Here is a 21,348-nt window from a genome sequence, read left to right on the forward strand (position 1 = left end):
CTATATATCTCATCAAGACCAGATGACGTTGAAGGATGTACTGTTACTCCAACAAATACAGTAAAAGATCTAGACGTTATATTAGACAGCAACCTGTCATTTAGAAATCACATCTCAAATGTCACAAAAACAGCCTTTTTCCACCTTAGAAATGTTGCAAAATGATGAAATATTCTGTGTGTTGCTGACGCGGAGAAGCTTATTCATGCATTTATGACCTCAAGACTTGACTACTGTAATGCACTACTTAGTGTTTGTCCTTCATCATCAATAAACAAACTACAGTTAGTTCAGAAAATACCATCACATAACCCCAATGTTATCAACCCTTCACTGGCTTCACATTAAGTATCGTATTGACTTTAAAGTTCTTTTAATCACTTATAAAGCCTTAAAGGGTTTAGCCCCTACCTACCTAACAGAGCTTCTATCACACTACAACCCATCACGCTCTCTAAGATCTCAAAACTCTTTTGATAACACCTAGAATAACTAAATCCACCAAAGGGGTCGAGCTTTCTCATACGTAGCACCTAAACTCTGGAATAGCCTTCCTGATATTATTCCAGGACACACTCGCCCAATTTAAATCTAGATTAAAGACACATCTTTACAGACAAACATTCACTTCATGCTAAATATGATAAATAAACCACCAGGAAATGCTGACATTAGATATTTACTACAATCATTATATTAACACAATGTACTGTGTTTTACCTTTTTTGTGTTTTTCGACAAACAGTGCGAGACAAGTTATGCACCAAAGTTTTGTCCAGAAAAAGTATAATAAGGACACCACTAACTTTGTGAAGTTATATTTATTAGCAAACAATTAAGTACAAGTATAGGCCAAATATACTTTTAAGTATATTTCTAAGTAGAACATAAGTAGACTGAAAGTATACTTTCCTATATATAGTTTAAAATAAGTATACCAATAGCACACTAGAGCTTCTTTGTGATAAGGGTATACATAGCACTTACTGTCATTATTATCACGATGTGTGTCGTTTTGTGATGATGTTATGTTACATGAGTCAATTGGATGGCACAAGGTTGTGTGTAATCCCAGAAATAACCCAGTGTTATAAAGCAAGATGGTTTTCAATGATTTTCTCAGCGCACTGTTGGTTTCAAAAGACTAGGACTATTCTGTCCAACAGTGTATTTATTGATGGATTGTACTTCAAGCTGCTGAGAACTGTTCCTGCGTTGACTGGATTCAGGTTACAAACATTGAACACACCAGTGACCGGTCTACAGCATTATCTATCAAGAAGCTAAAACGGTATCTTTAGTAGTCATTACAAATCTACGCAGTTGCTGGAATGTATTAGTCTCCATTTATGAATGAATGAACACGTGCTAATGAACAGTTATACAAATACTACAAAGTGTTAAAACGTTCGTTGGTACAAAGAACAGCAAATCTGTAAAAACATACATTTTTATTGGATGATATTTTACAGAGTTGTATGTTATTAGCAGTACATAACAAGATTTCCTCTTCTGGACTCGTGTAGTATTAACATAGAAAACCTCAGCATTATATGAGCTGTGTTCAATACATGACATACATGATATTTGAATGCATACATAGGAATCTCTTCTGAGGAGGATTTGAGATGGATGTCTGAAACAAACTCTTGTGCACAGGTCCTGCTTCCAAACATGAGCAAAGCATGAACCGTTAAACCCACAATCGAAGAAAGATGAGCGGAAAAAACAAACTCACAGACACGCACGACTCGGCATGCGTTCGCAAAGAACGTAAAGGACGAACAGTCAATTGATACACAAGGCTCTGTCATCTTTACAAGACAAAAAAGTACAAAAGAAAACACATCGAGGTGAGAAAAGTGGTCCAAGTGTAGCACAGATGTAAAGCATGTATATACTGTAATGCACAGCGAGCACGAGACCAGCGCGCCGAAGCCTCTGTGCTCTACATTACACACCGTCACCAGCGATGAACACATCCGTACCAAGCCATGTACAGATCACGTCAGATAGCTGGAGTGACGAGAGAAATCATGCAAACATGCGTGTGATAGTGTGTGGAGGCTGCAGAAGGACCGCCCATCACCTGAAGTTGGTCTTTATTTACTCTCCGTCTCTACACGTCCCTCATCAGAAATGTTCTACATGAACTCATCTATATTAAACCCGAAAAAACACAAGTTGACCTGCCAGAGTAAATTTCAGAGCATGTCGATGTTAGTCTTTGGCATAGTTATTTAAAAAAGCTGTTTATCTACATTAGAAATAAGTCTCAGCTTAATCTACAGCTGACAACAACTAACTTGTTCTCAGCACTTTCAAGCGATACGCGAGAAGTCAAAGGTGGATCTTAAACCGCACAGATGGTTCAGTGGGTGTCAAACGGGTCAACGTTCTCATGGGTGCTGATCCAGAACCAGTTTTCTTTTCAATCTCGAGGATCAGATACAACTGGGACACACCCCTGCAGTTTCTCAAAAACGCACGTGTGTTCTACAACACAAACGGATGAAAATGTGGCAGTCAGCAAGAGTGACGGAAGTGAGAAAGTGTTTCAGCACAACACTCAATGCCACCAGGTGAAGCTCACATTTAGCGGGGAACACAGCAGATTCAGTCCAGTTGAGTGACAGATTGTGAATCAGCCCCAGATCTCTCTAGAACCTGATGTGTAACCGTCTTAAACCTGTCCATTCTGAACACTTACACAAAAAATATGACAAAACTACAAAAAAAGTTTCGTTTTTTCAGCTGCATAATAAACAACAACAATAATATTCATATAAAACAACACAAAAGATGGTCGAGTATAAACAATAGAGAGGAGAATATCCAGTTGTGTCCCTTCTTCAGGTGAAGTGGATCCCTCAGAGGGTTTGGCACAAGACTCTGATCAGCTCCAGAGAGAGACTAGACTCTACAGATCTCGCTCTACTCGCCTCTGCCGCACTGAAAGAGAGAGAGATGAAGACGTGTTATGGTCATGATGCTTTAATGAGATGTGCTTCTTAAAGAGGCTCAGGTGTGTTAGTCAAACCCTTATCCTGTTACACAAATCAATCAAACACACACAACTCACTCACCGTCCGTCCATTAAAGAACTTTCAATGAACTTGTGTTATTATTTATTTTGGGTCCTTGGAAGAAAAGCTGTAAAGTGATCCACACATTATGTGTTTGGTTAGTTCGTGTGTGATTTCAACCCAGTGTGGATCTGATCAATTCTAGTACAATGTACATGCGAGTAAAAACTAACACAGTATCACCTTGACAAACAACTGAAACAGACTGTTAGCGTACATGCCCAGATATCATCAGATCAAACCCGTGCGTACACACATTATACCTAAACATGTGTTTGACGCTGGAGCAGAGCTGGGCACATGACATCATCATCATCATCATCATCATCATCATGTCACACTACACAGTCTGTGTGTGTGTGCTAACATAATAGGACTGGAGGACAGGACACAGATCCAAACTTTACCCGAAGAAAGAGAAAGAAAGAGAGTAATGTCCATTTCTGCACATGTTTCAATTAATGGCCTGCAGAGACTCCAGACAAGTTTTAGTTGTTGCAGTATGTAAACTATAAACGATAGTTTGTGATATGGGTCACACAGATTGAAATCTGTAGGAGGAGCTTATTATAGTTGCAAACAGAAAAGTACCAATCAGGACACACCATGGCCTACGTCCCTCCCCCCACAGTGTCCATCAATCAAATGTCCACCAAAGCTCTCTGTGTTTGACACAAAGTCTATGCAGAGTGCCAGTACATGTGAACTTACCCAGGTCATTGTTTTTTGTGATGGCGGCAGCGGCGCGGGCTCTAGGACCCTGATGAGTGAAGTGGTAGCCGAACTTCACGATGCCCGTGTTCTGTTCCAGCATCTTGGCGATCTCCATCTCCACCGATGTGCCGAGCTGCTGCCGCTGAGATCCAACACACAACATCATCATCATCTGTATCACACAACGTCTACTTCAACATCTCACGGAGTGCCTTTACATACACTAAATGAACGGATATCAGTTTAAAAGAAACTAGGGATGCACCGATACCAGTTTCCGATTCCGATACTGAACTTACAAATATCGGCCGATACCGATCCAAACCCGATTTTAATGTTTGCTGATTGTTTGTTCGGTGTCTCTGAATTGTCGAAACACCTCTCAAAATGCTCGCTACGGATGAGAGGAAACGCAGAAATCGATCCCATTCTGAATTATTTTAGGATAGACGAAAATATGGGAGGCAGTGTGTAAATGTGATTGAGTGTGAGGTCGAATTGTGATCAATGTGAGGTCGAATTTATTTTTTAACGTGAGCAAATTTCGAACTCAATGTGCAATGGCCTTGAGACACTGTCAATAATATTCACATTCAGTTGAAATCAATATGTTCACTATAATCATGACAGGCCTGAATACTGATGATGCACACAGGTCAGTGTTGTCTTGGCTTTCCTTTAATAGTGAAGTGGAAGGGTGGTATGATGCATGATGGTACCTGGTTGTCGATCTTGATCTCTGAGAGCATGTCATTGTCCCTCAGACCTTCAACCAAAGCCTGAACTCCAGCGCTCGTGATAAAATTAGACTCCAGATTCAGACTCTTCAGGCTCTTGTTCTCTCGCAACATATCTGAGAACGCCTGCACGAAGACATGCAAAGAAAAAGTTTCAGGAACACACAACATTCACAAAGTGAAAGTTTCTAAGGTCAAGGGTTTAAAAATGTGTCATTGTTTCATCGCCCATAGATACGACATTCATCCAATCACAACCCATGAGGAATGAAGCTTTGATGCACATTGTCGTGTCTCTCACCACAGCCACGGGGTCATTGCTCCGAGTGGCAGCCAAACTGAACTTCTTCACATGAGTGTTTCTCTCCATGGCTTTAGCAATCTCCTTCAGAGTCGGGATGGGAATGTTCTGGAAGAAACATTCAAAACATATGGTTACACATCATCCGTTTGCATGAGGAGATGGTTTTTTTCTCAAATGGAGAACGAGTGCCATTGTTGTGATATCAATGTTATCGAGTGTGTCAAATACAAGCTCTCGAAAATCAAAACAATAATAAACAGCGGCTTTCTGTTTTGAACAGAATGTGGTGTTGTGATGAAATGACCGAATGGATTTGAACGTACTTTGATGTTGTTCAGATTGATTTCTGTCAGCGAGGGATCGTTGGATTTGATCCGCTGGAGAGTTTCCTCCACGTTGGTTGGGTTTGGTGGCTCATCGAATACCGGCTTCACCTTCTCTCCTTTAATAACATCTACAACACAGATCACCCTTGAACTGTCACACAGCTCTGCGATGTCACAAACAGCCTTTGTGCGGTCACAATCTGTAAACACATATCTTGAAACAAGTCTAAGACAAGGTGAATAAACTCACTGTTATAACCGTCTTTACAGGTGGCGTCATAACTCTGTGTGCTGGTCACCAGTGTGTTCACTCCAAGAATAGCTACACAAACAACAACAGCAGATTCTACATTTACAAGGAACAACTTATGACAGAAGTCTGGAGTTAAACATTTTGGCCACTATATCATCCATTTTTGAATATGTAAAGATCTATAATGACGAGGTGAACGTGAACATTTGACTGGGTAATGTATGCGTCATCATTTATCAACAATGGTACTGATGAAGCCACAGTGATTCCTTATATTCATCACGACATCATGAGCGCATGGAAAGAATGAAGCGTGTGACATTTAGAGAGGTGGATCCCATCATTCATCTGTTGTGTACCTGCCAGGTCACACAGTTCAGTGTCAGTAGCGCTGGACAGAGCCTCTTCCAGTTCCGGGTCAAGGGTCGTGGCTTCCTCCTTATGCAGCTCAATCGGTTTCTGTTTGGGCACCCACGCCTTTCCTGCAGCCAAAAAAAACAACCACCATATGAAATATTCACAATATGCTGTTGAATGTGCTCTTCTGTCATCAAGACAAGTGCATAAGACTTTAATAATATCGTGTCTATCGTTTAATGATAACATGAGCGTGAGAATCATGAAGCTGGTCTCGTGAGGAGTTCCTTCGGTTCACACAGCTTTATTCACAACATGTGACACAGAAATGAGATGTTTCGCACAGTATATGAAGACAGTTTTTACATGACAGCTCACACAAAACAAAACCTATGTCATTGTTTCTTGCCCTTGTGTTTTACCACATCTGTTAAAATCCAAGTCAAATGTCCTGACTCATCTCATCTAAACTGCACGTGACTATAACCTGGTGCTAAACATCCTGCGGTGTCTGGAACAACGGCGAGTAAACAATGCCTGGATGAAGGATGAATGGGTGCTTTAAGATGCCTTATAATTAACAGCTGGTTCTGGCCTTTTATGTACAATATGACACAATCTTTCCAGTCATCATAATGACACGACTGCTCACAAACCTCTCATTACACACAGACACACGTCAAATTCAATCTCTGATCTAGCCCGGACAAACTGGTTTCTCAAGTTTTCCACATTCGCAAGCATTTCTGAGAGTGATGTCAGACACTCAAGCCTGTGAATGCCACAAAAACTCATTGCTGTCTCGATACACTGAAGCAGAATATGACATTAGATCTAGACTTTATTTAAAGCTTTCTAAGATTTCTGGGCCCTCAACCAACACAGCAGACTTATTACACTTCTAGAGCCAGATTATAAATCCGATCCAAGTAGACTTCACAATATAAGTGAATGAGCAGAATTTTTAACCATTGCTTGTGGTGACAGATCAATTTCTGGCTTAAGATCATTTTGTGGCTTGGCAAAGACAAACATCACACAGTGAGGATAATGAAGCATACTTGCCAGAGGAACTAGGGCCCAAGCACCATAGGAGCAAAGGCCTAAGGCTGGGACGAAGTATTCACACCAATTCTACCCGTCTAGGGCAATTCTGAAATGGCAAAAACGTTGTTTGATGCACAGCTCTTCCATGAGCTACGGCTCTTTGATCAGTAGGAACTACGACTCAATCTAAAATCACTACGAGATCGAGTCATCTATAAAGTGCATTTGAAAAAGCAACACTCATCAAACATCATTCTAAATATTCTTTATCATCATGAATAGGTATGAAGAAGAGCGATAGAATATGCCCACTGGCATTTCCTGGAACAACATGTGTAAATGGTTCTTCTTTTGCGGAAGTACCATTTTCTGGGCGAGACCGCCCTCTGGCTTTCGGATGTGCCCCTGCATTAAACCGCAATTCATTGAGGAACGGAGCATAAGAACTGCATGATAAATCCCAGGCAAAGGTTGGCACATGGGCTTGGCACTGGAACTCTGTCGCACCCCTTTGTGTAAAAACATCTTGGTTGCACAGATTACACATACATGTATGTTGATGATGACATTCGTGTGGATATTGTGAGTTATGTGGGCCCATCTTCGCTGCGTGCAGCTATATTTGGTGAGAGACTACGGCTCGCATTAACACAGTAATTGGTGTGTTCTGCATCTTATGGGATCTGAACCTCTAGCTTTAACTTTTATTTCTATGCCACAGATGGAAATGATACCTTCAAGCCCCCCTCCCAGAAAATGCAATTTTTAGAAGCGTTTCTACCAGAAATTGAGAACACCCTCTTTTTGTCATTTTTGTAACTATTGGTCACTCATAATGTTTGTCTCTGGGTTTTGCAAAAAAGTATGAAAATAGTACAAATGCAGTGTGCTTTTTATTTCCTGTAAAGTGGAAGTGCAATGATTTTCTGGCCATGTCGGGAGTGTTGTGCTTGCTTTAAAAACATTATCATCACAACGATTATGCTCAGTTACAGTCATTCTATGAAGCATAAATGGTTATCACTAATAAAATACCATTTGGCCCATTAAGCAATGACTAGCCACCCACCCATTCACATACTGTAGTTCTTCATTAAATATGCTTTTAAAGGGACAGTTCACAAAAACTTATATCATCATTTATTGCTCATCACAAACTATTTTGTTGAATAACTATGAGTTTTAGCAGCTCTCCTTCATTCAATGTCAACGGATGGGGACAAAAAAGGCAACATAGAAACACAAGAACTGTGTTTGGTTTTTCAGGGATTTGCTGCCCTGTCAACACACAGACTTCAATGATCATAAAACATTTGATAAACATATGCACGGAACGTAGCTGTTTGTCTGTGTAACACATATGGAAAAATGTAATGCCTTTAAGGCCTGTACAAAAGAATACAAACAACACAATCATGCCTTTGTGCAACAGAAACCACTAACAAAACAGTACGGAGCTCAAAACAGCAGGACACGAGGATGTGGATTAGCTCGTCCCGCAACTATTTTAACGACGGCAAATGAAAACATAACTCTGAATCTGGCAGTCACATGCTATTGTGATGTCTTCATGTTTGGCTTCCAGAGTAACACCTGAAAGCACTTGGACATCACCTGTATCAGGGATCAAACCTCCTCTTTACGTCAGCGGCGGCACGTTCTGTTTGTTCAACTGAAGGTCAGTGGTGCCGCAGGCTGAAAGGGCAAATCTACATCTTTAATCAGTCATACGTGTGAAAAACACATTCACCAAGTGAGTCCATCCATTCATGAATAAATCATGTGTCATTATTAATATTGATTTAGACTCGGGATAATGTTACAACAGCAGCTCTATACAAGAAACAAGGACATGCCATTCTAAACGCAAAGCTTACTGTATTCTGTACCTCAAAATGGTATAGTTTAGTGCTTAAAGATCTGGGATTGATGTTGTGAATCCCACTGAACCATTACTCCACCATGGTGCTCTTGAGCGTGTGTCATTAATGCTGGAAGCTGCTCAAGTCAACACGTCCACTAAAAACAGAGAATAATCAGATTTGTCGATTTTCAAAAGAAAACTAAAGTGATGCTTGTCCCGTTGCTGTAGTCAGCAGATAGCTACAGTTGGTTGCTGCAAACTGAGGTCACCCACCCAAGACATCTGTGACTTCTGTCAAAACAAGCTCATGTGACCTTTCATACAGAGTCCTCGAGTCATCATCAGAACAAACCAAACAACTTCAGATGTTATGTGTGAACACGGATCACTAACTAACCAATCACACTGCACCTTGGGTTTCACTGGTGATGGGTATGAACAGAGACGTTCTGTACTGAAGATACAGTATATAACAGCCCTCGCTCACAGGGAGATGTGAAGCGTTTGTGTAGCTGGTGTTCAACCGAACCACTGCAGCATCATAGCGGGGTCTTTTGGGTTCGGCGCAGCCACTGGGCTGACCTCTCCCTCCCCGGGAACTTCCTGTCCTCGCTGGACCCAATCACGTCCACTTCTGTCCCCTGAGATTGAGCGATTCTGCTCACACCCCCAGCAAAGAGAAAAGACATGGAGCGATTCAACCCATTTACACATCCAATAAATCAACACAGACTAAAACTAAAACTGTCATTCAAACCACAGACAGGAGCCCTGAGGCGTATCCCATCATGCCTGGCCACCCTCACTGTGTTACCGTAGAAACATACAGTCAAAGAGAGAAACAGATGCCTATCGCTCACATTCTCTCGGTCGCTTAAAGCCATTAAGGCTTCATCCCAGAGGATTCCAGCACTTCCTGTTTCCTGCTCTCTGAACTCATGTTCTCCAGTCTGCGCAGGCATGTTCTTCATGTACTTGCATATAAAAGCAGAGGCACGATGTCATCTGTGCCAACTTCAGAAACACAAGGGAACTGTATGAGGGGATTTAAATGTATGTGTCCTGTAGACGGAGACAAATGAATTAATGATGACACATTAGCATTCAGTGACCCCAAAAACTGAGCAAATGAGACGTGACTGAGAATAAAACACAGGCAAAGAGGAAAAACAATCTGCTCCACCGGTCTGACAGCTGTAACACACAACAGCTGCGTTGCCATCCACATGCAAATTTGGTTTACGCAAGATTGTCCCATGTGATCAAAAGAACATCAATGTAAATAAAAGCCACTGTGACACTGTTTACAACAACACACCAACATCTCTCTTCATATAAGAGAATAGCAGCATCTGCACTAGACCTACTGTACGTCAATTCAGAGGGACAATCTCATTGGGATCACTTTACAAATAAAGCAGACCTTTCAAGCTATGATTTAACCTTTGTTCCTTGAAGATACCTTGTGTCCTGGCAGTGAAGGGACTTTTTCCTAAGCGGATGAATGATAAAACACATTCAATCAAGATCTATTCACATGAATGAGATCTTATAATGAGAAACACCAGCGAAGAAGCTTGTGATAAACACAACATTATAAAACGGTCAGTTCTGGTGCTCGAGTCCGATTGGCTGAGCCGAGTTCTAACTGCTGACCGCATTACATCACCTATAACACACGAGTCAAAAATCATCCTCAGGTCATTTGTTATCAAATGTATAATGTTATACCCGCTGGAGTTTGAGAGACTATCATCACATGTTTGCGTTTGGTCTTCTGTTGGAACTTGAGATCTGTTTCACTTCTTCTCTCTGCTATGTCACATCATACTGTTCTCACATATTATACTATATGTTAAGAAATGAGAATAACACCTCATGTTGAATAAATCCTGATTTATAAACACCACACGGTCTGACCAAATCACTACACGTACATTGAAGAGCAGCTGTATGCCGTCATTTTGGCTATATTGCTTATTGGTCTCACGCAGCCAACACAGTCTTTACTATGAATCACATTTGCTTTCTATTACTGCGCTCACACCATAGACTGACTTGCTTGTTACGGTTTTGTTATTTTAAAAACTATTTAAGGCAATACTGCTATTATCAGCGTTTCCTCCATTTGAAAGCCAGCGATATGAAATGACCACACCTCAACACTGGAATGAGCAGTCTCCAGCATTCACATACACATGAGTGAAATTCATTTCAAGAGGTTTAGTGTGACCTCTGGTCACTGAATGCTCTTATTGTACAGCAGCTGCTTTACAAACGTCTATGAATAATATTTATATTTGTAATAATATTTCATATTGATATTTATTTCACATGTCTGAATGCCTTCTGCCCTGTTTTCCCTTGATCATCAGCTAATCATCTACTAACTCAACAGGAAGTTTTTGTATTGTATCAGTTTATCAGTAAACCGCTCAATGTCACACAGGCTTTAAATGGACATGAGGAGGAGGAAACCATGAACATATGTCAACTTTAGGTGAACCGTTTCTTTAAGATTGAGATGTTGAAACCAGTTAAATGAGCCAAGTACTGTTTGTGTGAAGTGATGAGTGTGAGAATGCAGTTCATCTTTAAGAATCAGGGGCTGTTCTTAAGAAAATATTTCAGAACATTTGAAGTCGTAAGAATAACATTATATTACACTTGCTAGCTTGTGTGGTAGTATATGTTTATATAATAAACTTTATGTGTGTACCAAGCACATCGCATTCTTATAAAGACTATATATATACACATTAGCATGTGATGTGTTAAACAGCATTTACGGTCGCATGCGCTAAACAATATACTTATTATAATACGTTTTGTGTGTTACGACAGCATAATAGTTGTGACCCTCACCGTTTCGGGTCACTTTGTCACAGAAAGCACTACGAGTTTAATAATGAAAGCTAAAGGAAGGCAGCTAGATATTATTTATATTATATCAATATAAGTATTCCTTAAAGGGGTGGTTCAACAGTGTTTCATGCATTCTGACTTCTTTCCAGTGTTAAACGTGTTGTCTTCTCATGATTGACATGGTCAACTTGTCACAAAACGAGGATGACGCAGTATTTCTGTGCTCGATACACTACGCCAGAGTTCGAATGTTCGTGAAGTTCAGCTGTGTTGTTTGTTCGCTCCATTTGGGTGATGGATGTTGTATAAACGGTGGATATACCGCTGGATTTGGAGATGGTTTGAAACTGATAGATGGAGCGGTCCCAGTGCTAAAAGATGCCGGACATGAACCGCATGCAGTGAGTGAAGCTGAAGACTGTGTTTTCTTGGCAATGTGTGCACAGGTGCTTGAGCTCCACCCAAATTAAAATTGAATAAAAACTATGGCAGTTAAAGGTACAGTTTGTAAAAATGTGCACGATCAAAACAACAATGGCGTAGCTTGATGACGCTGTGAAGGAGCGTGGAATGATGGGACCTGTTATGTTCAACTCCGCCGCTGGTGGCCATCAATCAGACGGGAACGAGAAATGATGTTGTTACGTTATAAATGTTGCGTATAATTGTGGTCTATAAAAAAGTGACTGCTCGAAACAAGCTAGTGGCCTTCTAGACACGATTTCCGCATTTGTCCATGACACTGTTGTCATGCAGTTTCTACGTCAGTAAAGGCGAAAACAAAGGCGTCATTGACAGGCGACTGCACAGCCCCGTGTCACTGTTTAGAATGACGATTTTCTCATAATTTACAAGTAATTGGAAACTTTTGAGATGTACAGTATGTAGGTACAAAACATATAACACAGGACTAGTGGTTTTGGGATGAGACTGTTTAAATTCCTCATTCTGCCACCGAAAGAAAAAATTCTTTGGGTACGTGCGACAGTAACACGCAACCGGTGTCCTTACCGGGTCCCAAACTGCTCCAAATGTTAGGTTTGTCGGACATCATGCAGTGCTGACCAGACCGAACAAAGCATCTTTCATTAATTGCTCTCATGTTGTTTTCATAAGCAGATCACATAAAGTTGAACACATAATAAATCACAAACTAGCATTTTTTATAAGCGTACTACTTACAGAACTCACGTGTCTCATTTTTCAAACATGATGTGCTGTTGTGGTCGGCCAGTTTCAAACTGCATATTTGGCACACTGACTTTGTCTTGTCCTTACTGGATTGAAAGTGTTCCCACACACCCGATGTCTTCAGCATTTTCTATAACTAAACCATGACGTTCACTCATGGGCGATTCATATTCAAGTGCAAATGAGAGCCGCTTCACAGGGGAAGTCAGGTGTTAGAAAATAACAGAATATTCTAATCTCAAAATTGAAAATCAAATGCAAACCCACCGAATAATCAAATATTCTGGTCCAGCCCTATAAAAAATCCAGACATTTTCCTGACCGTATTAAACCTCGGGGCAACATCACATTCTTGTACCTTTCTTTTCTCCAGAGAAGGTGACGAAATCGTCTCTGTCTTTATAATCCATGGCCTCCTTCTCCAGATATTGTTGGAGTTTGTCACGATTAAACGGACCGGTATCCATCTTTGTGGTCTGGTCCTTCTGTCTGAGTCCGGCTGGCAGCAAAGCATTCTGGGTGGTAAAGAATAGATTAAACATATTAAACCATAAGACTTGTAAACTGAGTTTACACCAATGAAGTAATACTTAACATTGTTTTAACACATCAACAATATTAATGTTATTGCTTATATCTGTTTAATAAGGATCAAATCCAGACCTAAATTGAAGCGTTTACAACGTTTACAACAAATTCTTTGTGAATCAGAAGCTCTTGTATATGGGACACCAGAGCTCTGTTTACTGATAAACAAACAGATGTGAAGTTGTTTACAACACAGGGATGTAGAGAGCGGGCTCTATGATCTGTGGGAAAAGGAATCGCGAAAGTGGAATTCTACTATTGAAATGTTGTGCGAGTGTATGAGTTGCACAGTTTAACACTCGTGGATTTCTCTGTATCTCACTACACAAGGACATAAACACATGAACTTAGTTAACCTGAGAGTTAACCTGACTTTATTTTACAAGTGTTTCACTGTTTACACGGTTTACTGTAGTAAATATTATAGTGTAGTTAAGTATGTTTACGGACAAATGTATTAACTTTTGTATAGCAAAACACTGAAAACACAGAAAATGTCAAAGTAAAAAAACAAAAATTTGGGAAAACAAAATGTATATGATTTGATCATCTGTATGTACCATGTCATTCGTCAGGCAACATAGGGCGTGAAGTCAGCTTTACATTCTGTATAACAACAGTTTTTGCATTTAATATAAACAGCTTTGGGATGGAGGTGTTTTGTGTGTGTCACCTCTGGGTCGATCTCATCCAGAGCGCTCTCCAGCTGTTTGAGTTCCTCCTCTGAGAGCTTATCCAGAATCTCATCCTCATCAATCTCCTTATACTTCTCCAGATCTTTCTTAAAGGAAAGAGCCATGATTCACGCTGCCCGTCAGAGAGAGACCGCCGTCCAGTTCAAGTGAGGGTCTGCACACAGACAATTCAATAAAACATTAATACGAGCTATTCCTCTCTCTCTCTCTCTCTCTCTCTCTCTCTCAGTGGAGGCGTTTAAGAAGCTGAGATCATACAACAGCACTAAACACAATCCCGTTCATTCACTCACAGCCCACTCATTCACTTTCATCTGTTCTTCAGTAGAATAGAAACCTAACCCCAAAATAACTACTGTCTTTGTAGAGAGGCAAAAATGTTTGTTAGCATTTAACTTACAAAAGAAAAAGCAATAAGGCAAATTAGGCTGCGACTGCAATAAATGGTGAACTTTTGTGAAAAAAAGTACTTGCAAGTAAAACCGATGGAATGCATTTGATCAGAATCTAGAAGTGTTTGTGATCGCATTCACAGCAGAGTTACATACATATGAAATACCTCTGACCTCAGGATTATATTGTTTTAACTGTAACAGAAGTTTACATTTTACATTTACATTTAGTCATTTAGCAGACGCTTTTATCCAAAGCGACTTACAGATGAGGAAACATTGGAAGCAATTATAACAACAGTTTAAGTAGCAAGTTTAAGTGGCATTTCCTTGACTGACTCTATATACGTCCTGAACCATAAGGGATTCTTTTAGTGGGGCTCTAGACTACCACCACATGTTGGGTCGCTCTGCGCGTGCCTTTCCAGGAGAATTATTCAATAAGAGACTAAGAAAAGTTGTTACGTTACCATTTTTCATGTTGGAAAAAAACTTTCTGAAACCTGTATGAACACTGGGGGAGCACAGAAATACCTGGTTTTGTGACAAGTTGACCATGTTAACCATGAGAAGACAACACGTTTAACACTGTAAAGAAGTCAGAATGCATGAGGCACCGTTTGCAGGGCCGATTTAAAGGGGCAGCAGCATAATAAAGATCTGGGTTTATGACATTCAACAAAGGACGGGCCCCAAAACCTTCACGGATATTACAGGATTTGTCTTCTCTTTTAGGAGTTGTTCACAACAAATAAAGAAAGAAAATAGCAAACTGTACTTTAGTTGTTAAAGATGTGCTTTATATATGGTGGAGAACATTAACATCAAATCATAAATAATGATGATGCATTCGTCATTGATTTATTTGTGTATGAAACACATGAATGAAGTGATAGTTATTTCTTGCCTCATGACTCTGATGATGCCACCAACTGCGTAACTAAATAGCCCCAGTGCCACCTCTCTCAAATGTTGTGTGTCCCCCTCACATGCCCGCCCGCCTCCTGCTGGAACTGAATTCTGCAGAATCTCATTCCCATCTGGAAAGAGCCTGACCTTTCACCTTCACTCCCCACCATGCTGCGTTTCATGAGAGACACTAATCATCATTAACATTACTTCATACATCTGTTGTTTTAGCATCAACGTTCACGTTCATATGCCCAGGCAGTCAGTAATAGGGACAGCATTCTAGAAACGGTCGGTCAGTTGAATGTGCTGCTGTTTTCTGCACAGATGGACCAAGTGAACGACGGGCAAAAGCAAAGCGGGGTGGGTGTCTGATTTCAGAATTACGCTTGTTTAGACACAGTCGGGCCGAGTACCAAAACAACCTTGTAGCCAATCAGCAGTGAGGAGCACAGTGCATTGTTTGAGCCGAGCCTGACTAAAGATGGGAGAGCGGTGTGTCTGCTTTGGTGATAAGAGAAATCAGACACTTAACTATTGAATTTAGTGTAATACACAAAAGTCAACATTACAAATAAGGTGGAAAGTAAACAAATGTCTGAATAATGACACCGTTTGATGTGCTATACGTTAATGGATGCAACGAGCAATGTATTTTATTGTTGACTAATCTCATGATTCTTTTTTTGATTAATCTAATAATGATATTTTGGAATAATGTATTACTCCTTTGGCATTCTTTCCAATAAATAATCAGTTCTATTATTTTCTTACATTATAAAGCATATCATACTTTCATAAATAAATGTTGTTATGTTAAAATTTGAATGCTTGATTACATTCAAATCAGCATTTTTACTTTTACTTTAAGTTACAGAAATACTTTGATGACTTTGCTCGGGCATTTAAGAATGACCATAACAACATTTCAGATGCTGTATAACAAGATCAGTCCTCTGGTTACGCCGTCCCATAGTGCAAAGTTTCATCACTTTTTTATTTAGTAGTTTCCATCACTGGTTTCTGATACGAAACTTCAAAATGTGCATAAAAATCAGGGTGATGAAAGCCCGGCTATACTGTTGGAGTTTATATTAAAGAGTTTTAAGTATTTAACTCAAACCCAAATGATCACAGCAAGACTTTACGTTTAACTCAATCTAACTTGAGTGCTTAAAAGCTAAGCATACTGGACTTTCACTAAGAGTAAGAGAAGCGTGTGGTAAATCGCCGTTGGGCCGCTCAGCAGGATTGCTATCGGCTTAGCTCTCGAGTAGTGACTGAAGTTTGTAAGAGTCTCACAAGAGTACATAAAGCTATAAAGTTCTCACAAAACAACACACTCGCGTTTAACTAGTTATTTTGTCTAACTTTTAACTTAACCTTGTTTTGTCCCTTTTATTTATTTAACACTAAATGACTCAATGTTACACAGACAAGGCTTAAGACTAGTCCCCGTATAAAATGAAAATATTCAAATTTGTCAGTGCCTTTGATTTGTCTCAAGCCAATAATGTTTTATCTAAGGCATTTTTATATACACGCTATAAATATCCTTATTTAACTAAGATCTAGTCCTAGCTTAAGCTCTACAAAACCTGACCATAATGTTTTAAAATGATCCTTTTTGGGTACACTGATGGCGTTTTTCCACTGCAGGTTTAGTACGACTCTGCTCGGTACAGTTCATTTCACTTCGCCTCAGTTTGCTTTTCCACAGCAGTTTAGTACCACTTCCAAGTGGGTGGAGATTATAAACCTATCGTCATGGTTGCGCCCCCTCTACTGACGTAGCATCATTGCGAGCGCGACAAACACACAAAAAACAGAGCTTGGGAAATCTTACAGCAAAGAGCAGACAACCATCATTTGTTTTGCTCAACGCCGCACGAGGGTAAGCTAATGTAGCATTTAGCATTGTGTTAATGGTCTCAATCTCTATTTTACCGTCATGAAGCCCATAACGAAATGCCAAAATTACATTTTAAAATGTGTATGAATGTGTTGTGAATCCAATGACGCTGGTAATGATTCTCTCGCCCAATCGGTGATCTGTGTGTAAACACGTCACATTTTGGTATCGGCTTGGAAACTCATCCGAGGTGGTACTGTACCCAGTGGAAAACCCCCAAATGTGAGCAGTGCTATGCAGTGGAAAAGTGCCATTACACACCCGGCACGTAGCTGTCAGCAGCTCACCACAGAGCTAGATTCACTCATAACATTATGTTCAAATCTGACTTACGATAGTAGACATGGACAGACGACCTAGAGCAAAGTGGGCTTAAGGGTCTTAAGGGTTAAACAGTGCTAAAAATGGAATGTGATTCTGGAAGCTCTGGGTCGCTCTTCCCTTGGATTATACCTGCAACCTTTGTGATAACCGTCAAGACGGAACTAGAAGGTATTTTCTGTAGCTTTCTATCAGACAAATCTTAACACCTCTTGCAAGCTAATCTGACAGACAGACAAATGAAGGAGGAAATCTGTCCCGTTCTGTTCTCTCCTGTCTGCCGTATTATGTGCATTACAGGACAAACCCATAATACGGAGGAAAAGAAACGGGGCACAAAGTCACACGACCACCACACATGATGGAAGCAAAGCATCTCTGCACAGAATGAAGAACATTCACACCAATCTCAAGATGCATGCGATGATCTCGGACAAGAAACCTATTATCCTTAAGTAAACCTATATATATATATAAGTAAAACTACATGAGTTCTCTAGAATGGGAAAATGCTAAATTTAGCTGGGCTCCTGAGAGTGACCAAATCTTTTCTGTGGTTCTTTCTCGTCCAGCACTTCCTCCGAGGTCTTATGAAAACCAGACGGAGGGTGTGTTGTTATTGTGTAAGAGCATTGATTGAGACATGTGCTCTTTAAAAGGGAAGGGCTTATTCAAACAAACTCTTTATCTCTATAGCACTGACTAGGATAAATGTAGATCTTTCACACTCCAAAGATTTCACACGTCTTGGATCACGTCAGGGATTCTCAGACCTCACCCAAACCCAATGGGGTTTCAATGGTCTAAACAGGTCCTGATTTCTAGAGACGACCGACCCCTATGATGTTACATAATATCATTAAACGAGAGGTTTCGAGAAATGCTTTTTAGAACTGCGGCATTTCATTTTTTGTATGATCAAAATGTAATGATGCCACACTGCATTTGCACTATAAGCAATCTCCGTTGGTCGAAATCAATGAAAAACATGTCACTGGAGCGATGTAGTTTTAATGTGCTGCTCACTCATAAAACTCATCTTAGAGGACACAGAAGAAGAGCGGTGTGGGTGTGAGTTGAATAGAATCTAAAGGGAGACTCAAAACCTTACAGCTCCTGTCACATTGATCATCTGCATCTATAAACAAGGGAAAAAAGGACTGGAAATGTGCCTGTGTACCAAAAGATAATGGCAGTACAGTGCCGTATAGATGGCCTTAAAGTCCCAGTGAAATTTAAAATAACAATTCCTATTTTTTCGTTTATTGTAAATACTAGCTTATCAATGTGGGCACTTCCGTCCTGTAGCGACTATCCATCTTAAATGACATACGTTTATGGGCTTTGGCGGTGCACCAGTTCCACTTCAAAATGCAACGGCTTATTGTAGCTCCTCTATGACCCCTCTTTTTAAAACATGTCGATTTTTACTATTGCTCTGGAAAGCGCAGTGTGCTCTGATTGGCCAGTTGAGCAGTCATTGGGATTGGCTGATTACCCCAAGCGTGTGGCGGAAATGTTACGCCACCTCATCATAACGCTGATAATCACAATTTAAGACTCGAACGGTACTTACTAACTTGGCCGATTTCACGAACTGATCGCAACTCGATGACGTCACCGCGCGATGGCGTCCAGAATGCGTGAGGACGCAAATGATTTGGCACAGCAGTCATGTCATCACCTGTGTGGAACTATTACGACGTTTAGAGAAAATTTGCAGTGTATGTTCCAAAGAAATCTGACGTGGAGGAGCATTGTCCAAAGCAGAAGGCAAACCCACGAGGGATCAGTGGAGACACGCGGTGCAGAGCCATGCGTGTGTATATAAACATTATGACCCGTGAAAATGACAGACAATGAAAAAGTTGAGCGCAACCTCTGTGCCGAATACGATAAATTGGGCAACGGTTAGTAATGTGACTCTAACATTTCTTTTTTTATAATTGTATTTTGTCCTCCTCAAACTTGTATTGGACTATGTTTAAGTTACATCAGACTTCTCCATTTTAGGAGATTAAATGTTTATTTGTCTTCCGCAGTTTACTATTGGACCATTTTAAATACATCTTGTAGTTTGCATCAGACTGGTCCATTTTGTTTCGGTTTATTTTTGTCTTTATTAAGTATACTGACATTCATATTGTTTTGAATAAGTCTTATTGCAAAGGCATATTAAAATGTTCACTGTATAACGAATATTCTTTGTGATTATTTAGTACTCTGTTAAAACAATAGTTACATTACATTAGAATTACTGTTAAATGTAACAAAATTCTACAAATATTACAAAAGGCAAGATCTATAACTGAAAAAAGGTTAACGGTGATCAGAGCGTTCACAGATCAGTTATATAAAGCTTGAAGCATCGGAATGGGGATCAGTATCGGCCGATCACGATGACAAGAAATCTGTACTCACTCACTATCGGCCGCAAAGATCCTGATCGCAGCATCCCTGTTAGATATATCTCATCCATCCTTACATCAATAACATCAGCCCTCGGGGCCGCACGTTACATCAGAGCAGATTCTTTTCTCACAAATGGTAGTATTCTATGTAAGAAACTAATAAAAGCAGACATAACTGTAGAAATGAAGTGATAAAGCATCTCTGTGTAAATCAAGTCAGAGTCCGTGTCGGTTGAACCTCCTTATTGAAACGGGCCCTTTGTGTTTTATATGGTGTCCTTGTGTAAAGCTGTTTAGCAGTAGTATAACCTGTGAAAAGCACTATAAATGGTTTGTACTGGATCAAGTCTTAATTGATTTGCAACATGCATTGTTGGAACAGCGCCTCATTAATCCAGAATAGTTTTGTTATCATTATTATATTGTGTAATGCATTAAATAAAGCCACACATGGTCACGCCCCGGGTGGAGACAAGATATAGGAGCTCAGTCCTCGTGGGGACAGATATGGTAACTAATAATAATCATCATCATCATCATCATCATCAATTGCTATAGAAACCGAATGCAAGTGCAAACCATGACACACGAGAGGCCATCAGCATCAAGTGCATATGATGATGTCATTTCACAAAGGGTTCACCCCGCAAGCATAGAAATGATATTTACAACCTTTAAAGATTTATCAATGTATTAAAATACACCCATTTAAATGGCCCATATTTCAGCAATAGTCCCCCAAAATTTCATAAACATTTACAGTTTAAACTTGCCACGCTGTCTCATGTAGTTTTGACAGCAGTCACTGCAATGGGTGTGCACATCACATATGGCGGTAAACAGATAAACATCATTGGTGAGAGATTTCAGATCGAGCATTAAATACAGAAATCAACGTCATATGTTCATTATGTCATTTCATATATGAGTGTAAATGCGTAATCTAGCAAACCCATCTGATCGCGCGCTCGAGCGCTTAGCCAGCTAAAGTCAACCGCTCCGCCACAAAACTCAAACATTTCTATATGTGAGAATAAGCGAGCATATATATATATATATCTCACCCTACAGAAATAACTCCTCGCGTCTCAACCGTTTGTTGTCCTTTCCGCCTCGGGAATGTAAGAAAGTCCCGCACCCGTCTTCACTGTCTCGCTCCAAGGGCGGCAACACAGGAAACTAGACGCTAGAGATGCCCTGATGATTGACGTGTACAACAGCCAATCGAAGCCACAAGAACGCGCCTCTCAAAGGGCGTTCCCGTCCTCGACCAATCAAAGAGCGTGCGGCCGATCTGTTTGGGATGTGTAGTGCACAGATTGCGTCATTAGGCTATCTTCGAATCCAGTAGCTCAGAGATGACGTGTTTTTGTAGG

General features: G+C 40.3%; 1 protein-coding gene across 2 annotated transcripts; it reads right to left on the reverse strand.

The window, feature by feature from the left end:
• Nucleotides 1-803: 803 nt before the first annotated feature.
• Nucleotides 804-21,181, reverse strand: tmod2 (tropomodulin 2). Of its 2 annotated transcripts, none has more exons than XM_079465938.1 (10): nt 21,037-21,181; nt 14,006-14,181; nt 13,103-13,259; nt 5,780-5,902; nt 5,418-5,489; nt 5,165-5,295; nt 4,839-4,946; nt 4,520-4,663; nt 3,798-3,942; nt 804-2,952 (listed from the first exon to the last, which is right to left on the reverse strand). In XM_079465938.1, exons 2-10 carry the CDS (start codon nt 14,129-14,131, stop codon nt 2,921-2,923), a joined length of 1,038 nt encoding a protein of 345 aa, XP_079322064.1. In that variant the 5' UTR covers nt 14,132-14,181; nt 21,037-21,181; the 3' UTR covers nt 804-2,920. The 2 variants fall into 2 exon arrangements, with proteins under 2 accessions (XP_079322064.1, XP_079322065.1); XM_079465939.1 differs by having other exon boundaries at nt 810-2,952; nt 21,042-21,134.
• Nucleotides 21,182-21,348: the final 167 nt, after the last annotated feature.

The sequence above is a fragment of the Barbatula barbatula genome, assembly GCF_947034865.1.
Source record: "Barbatula barbatula genome assembly, chromosome: 10".
Classification (NCBI taxonomy): domain Eukaryota; kingdom Metazoa; phylum Chordata; class Actinopteri; order Cypriniformes; family Nemacheilidae; genus Barbatula; species Barbatula barbatula.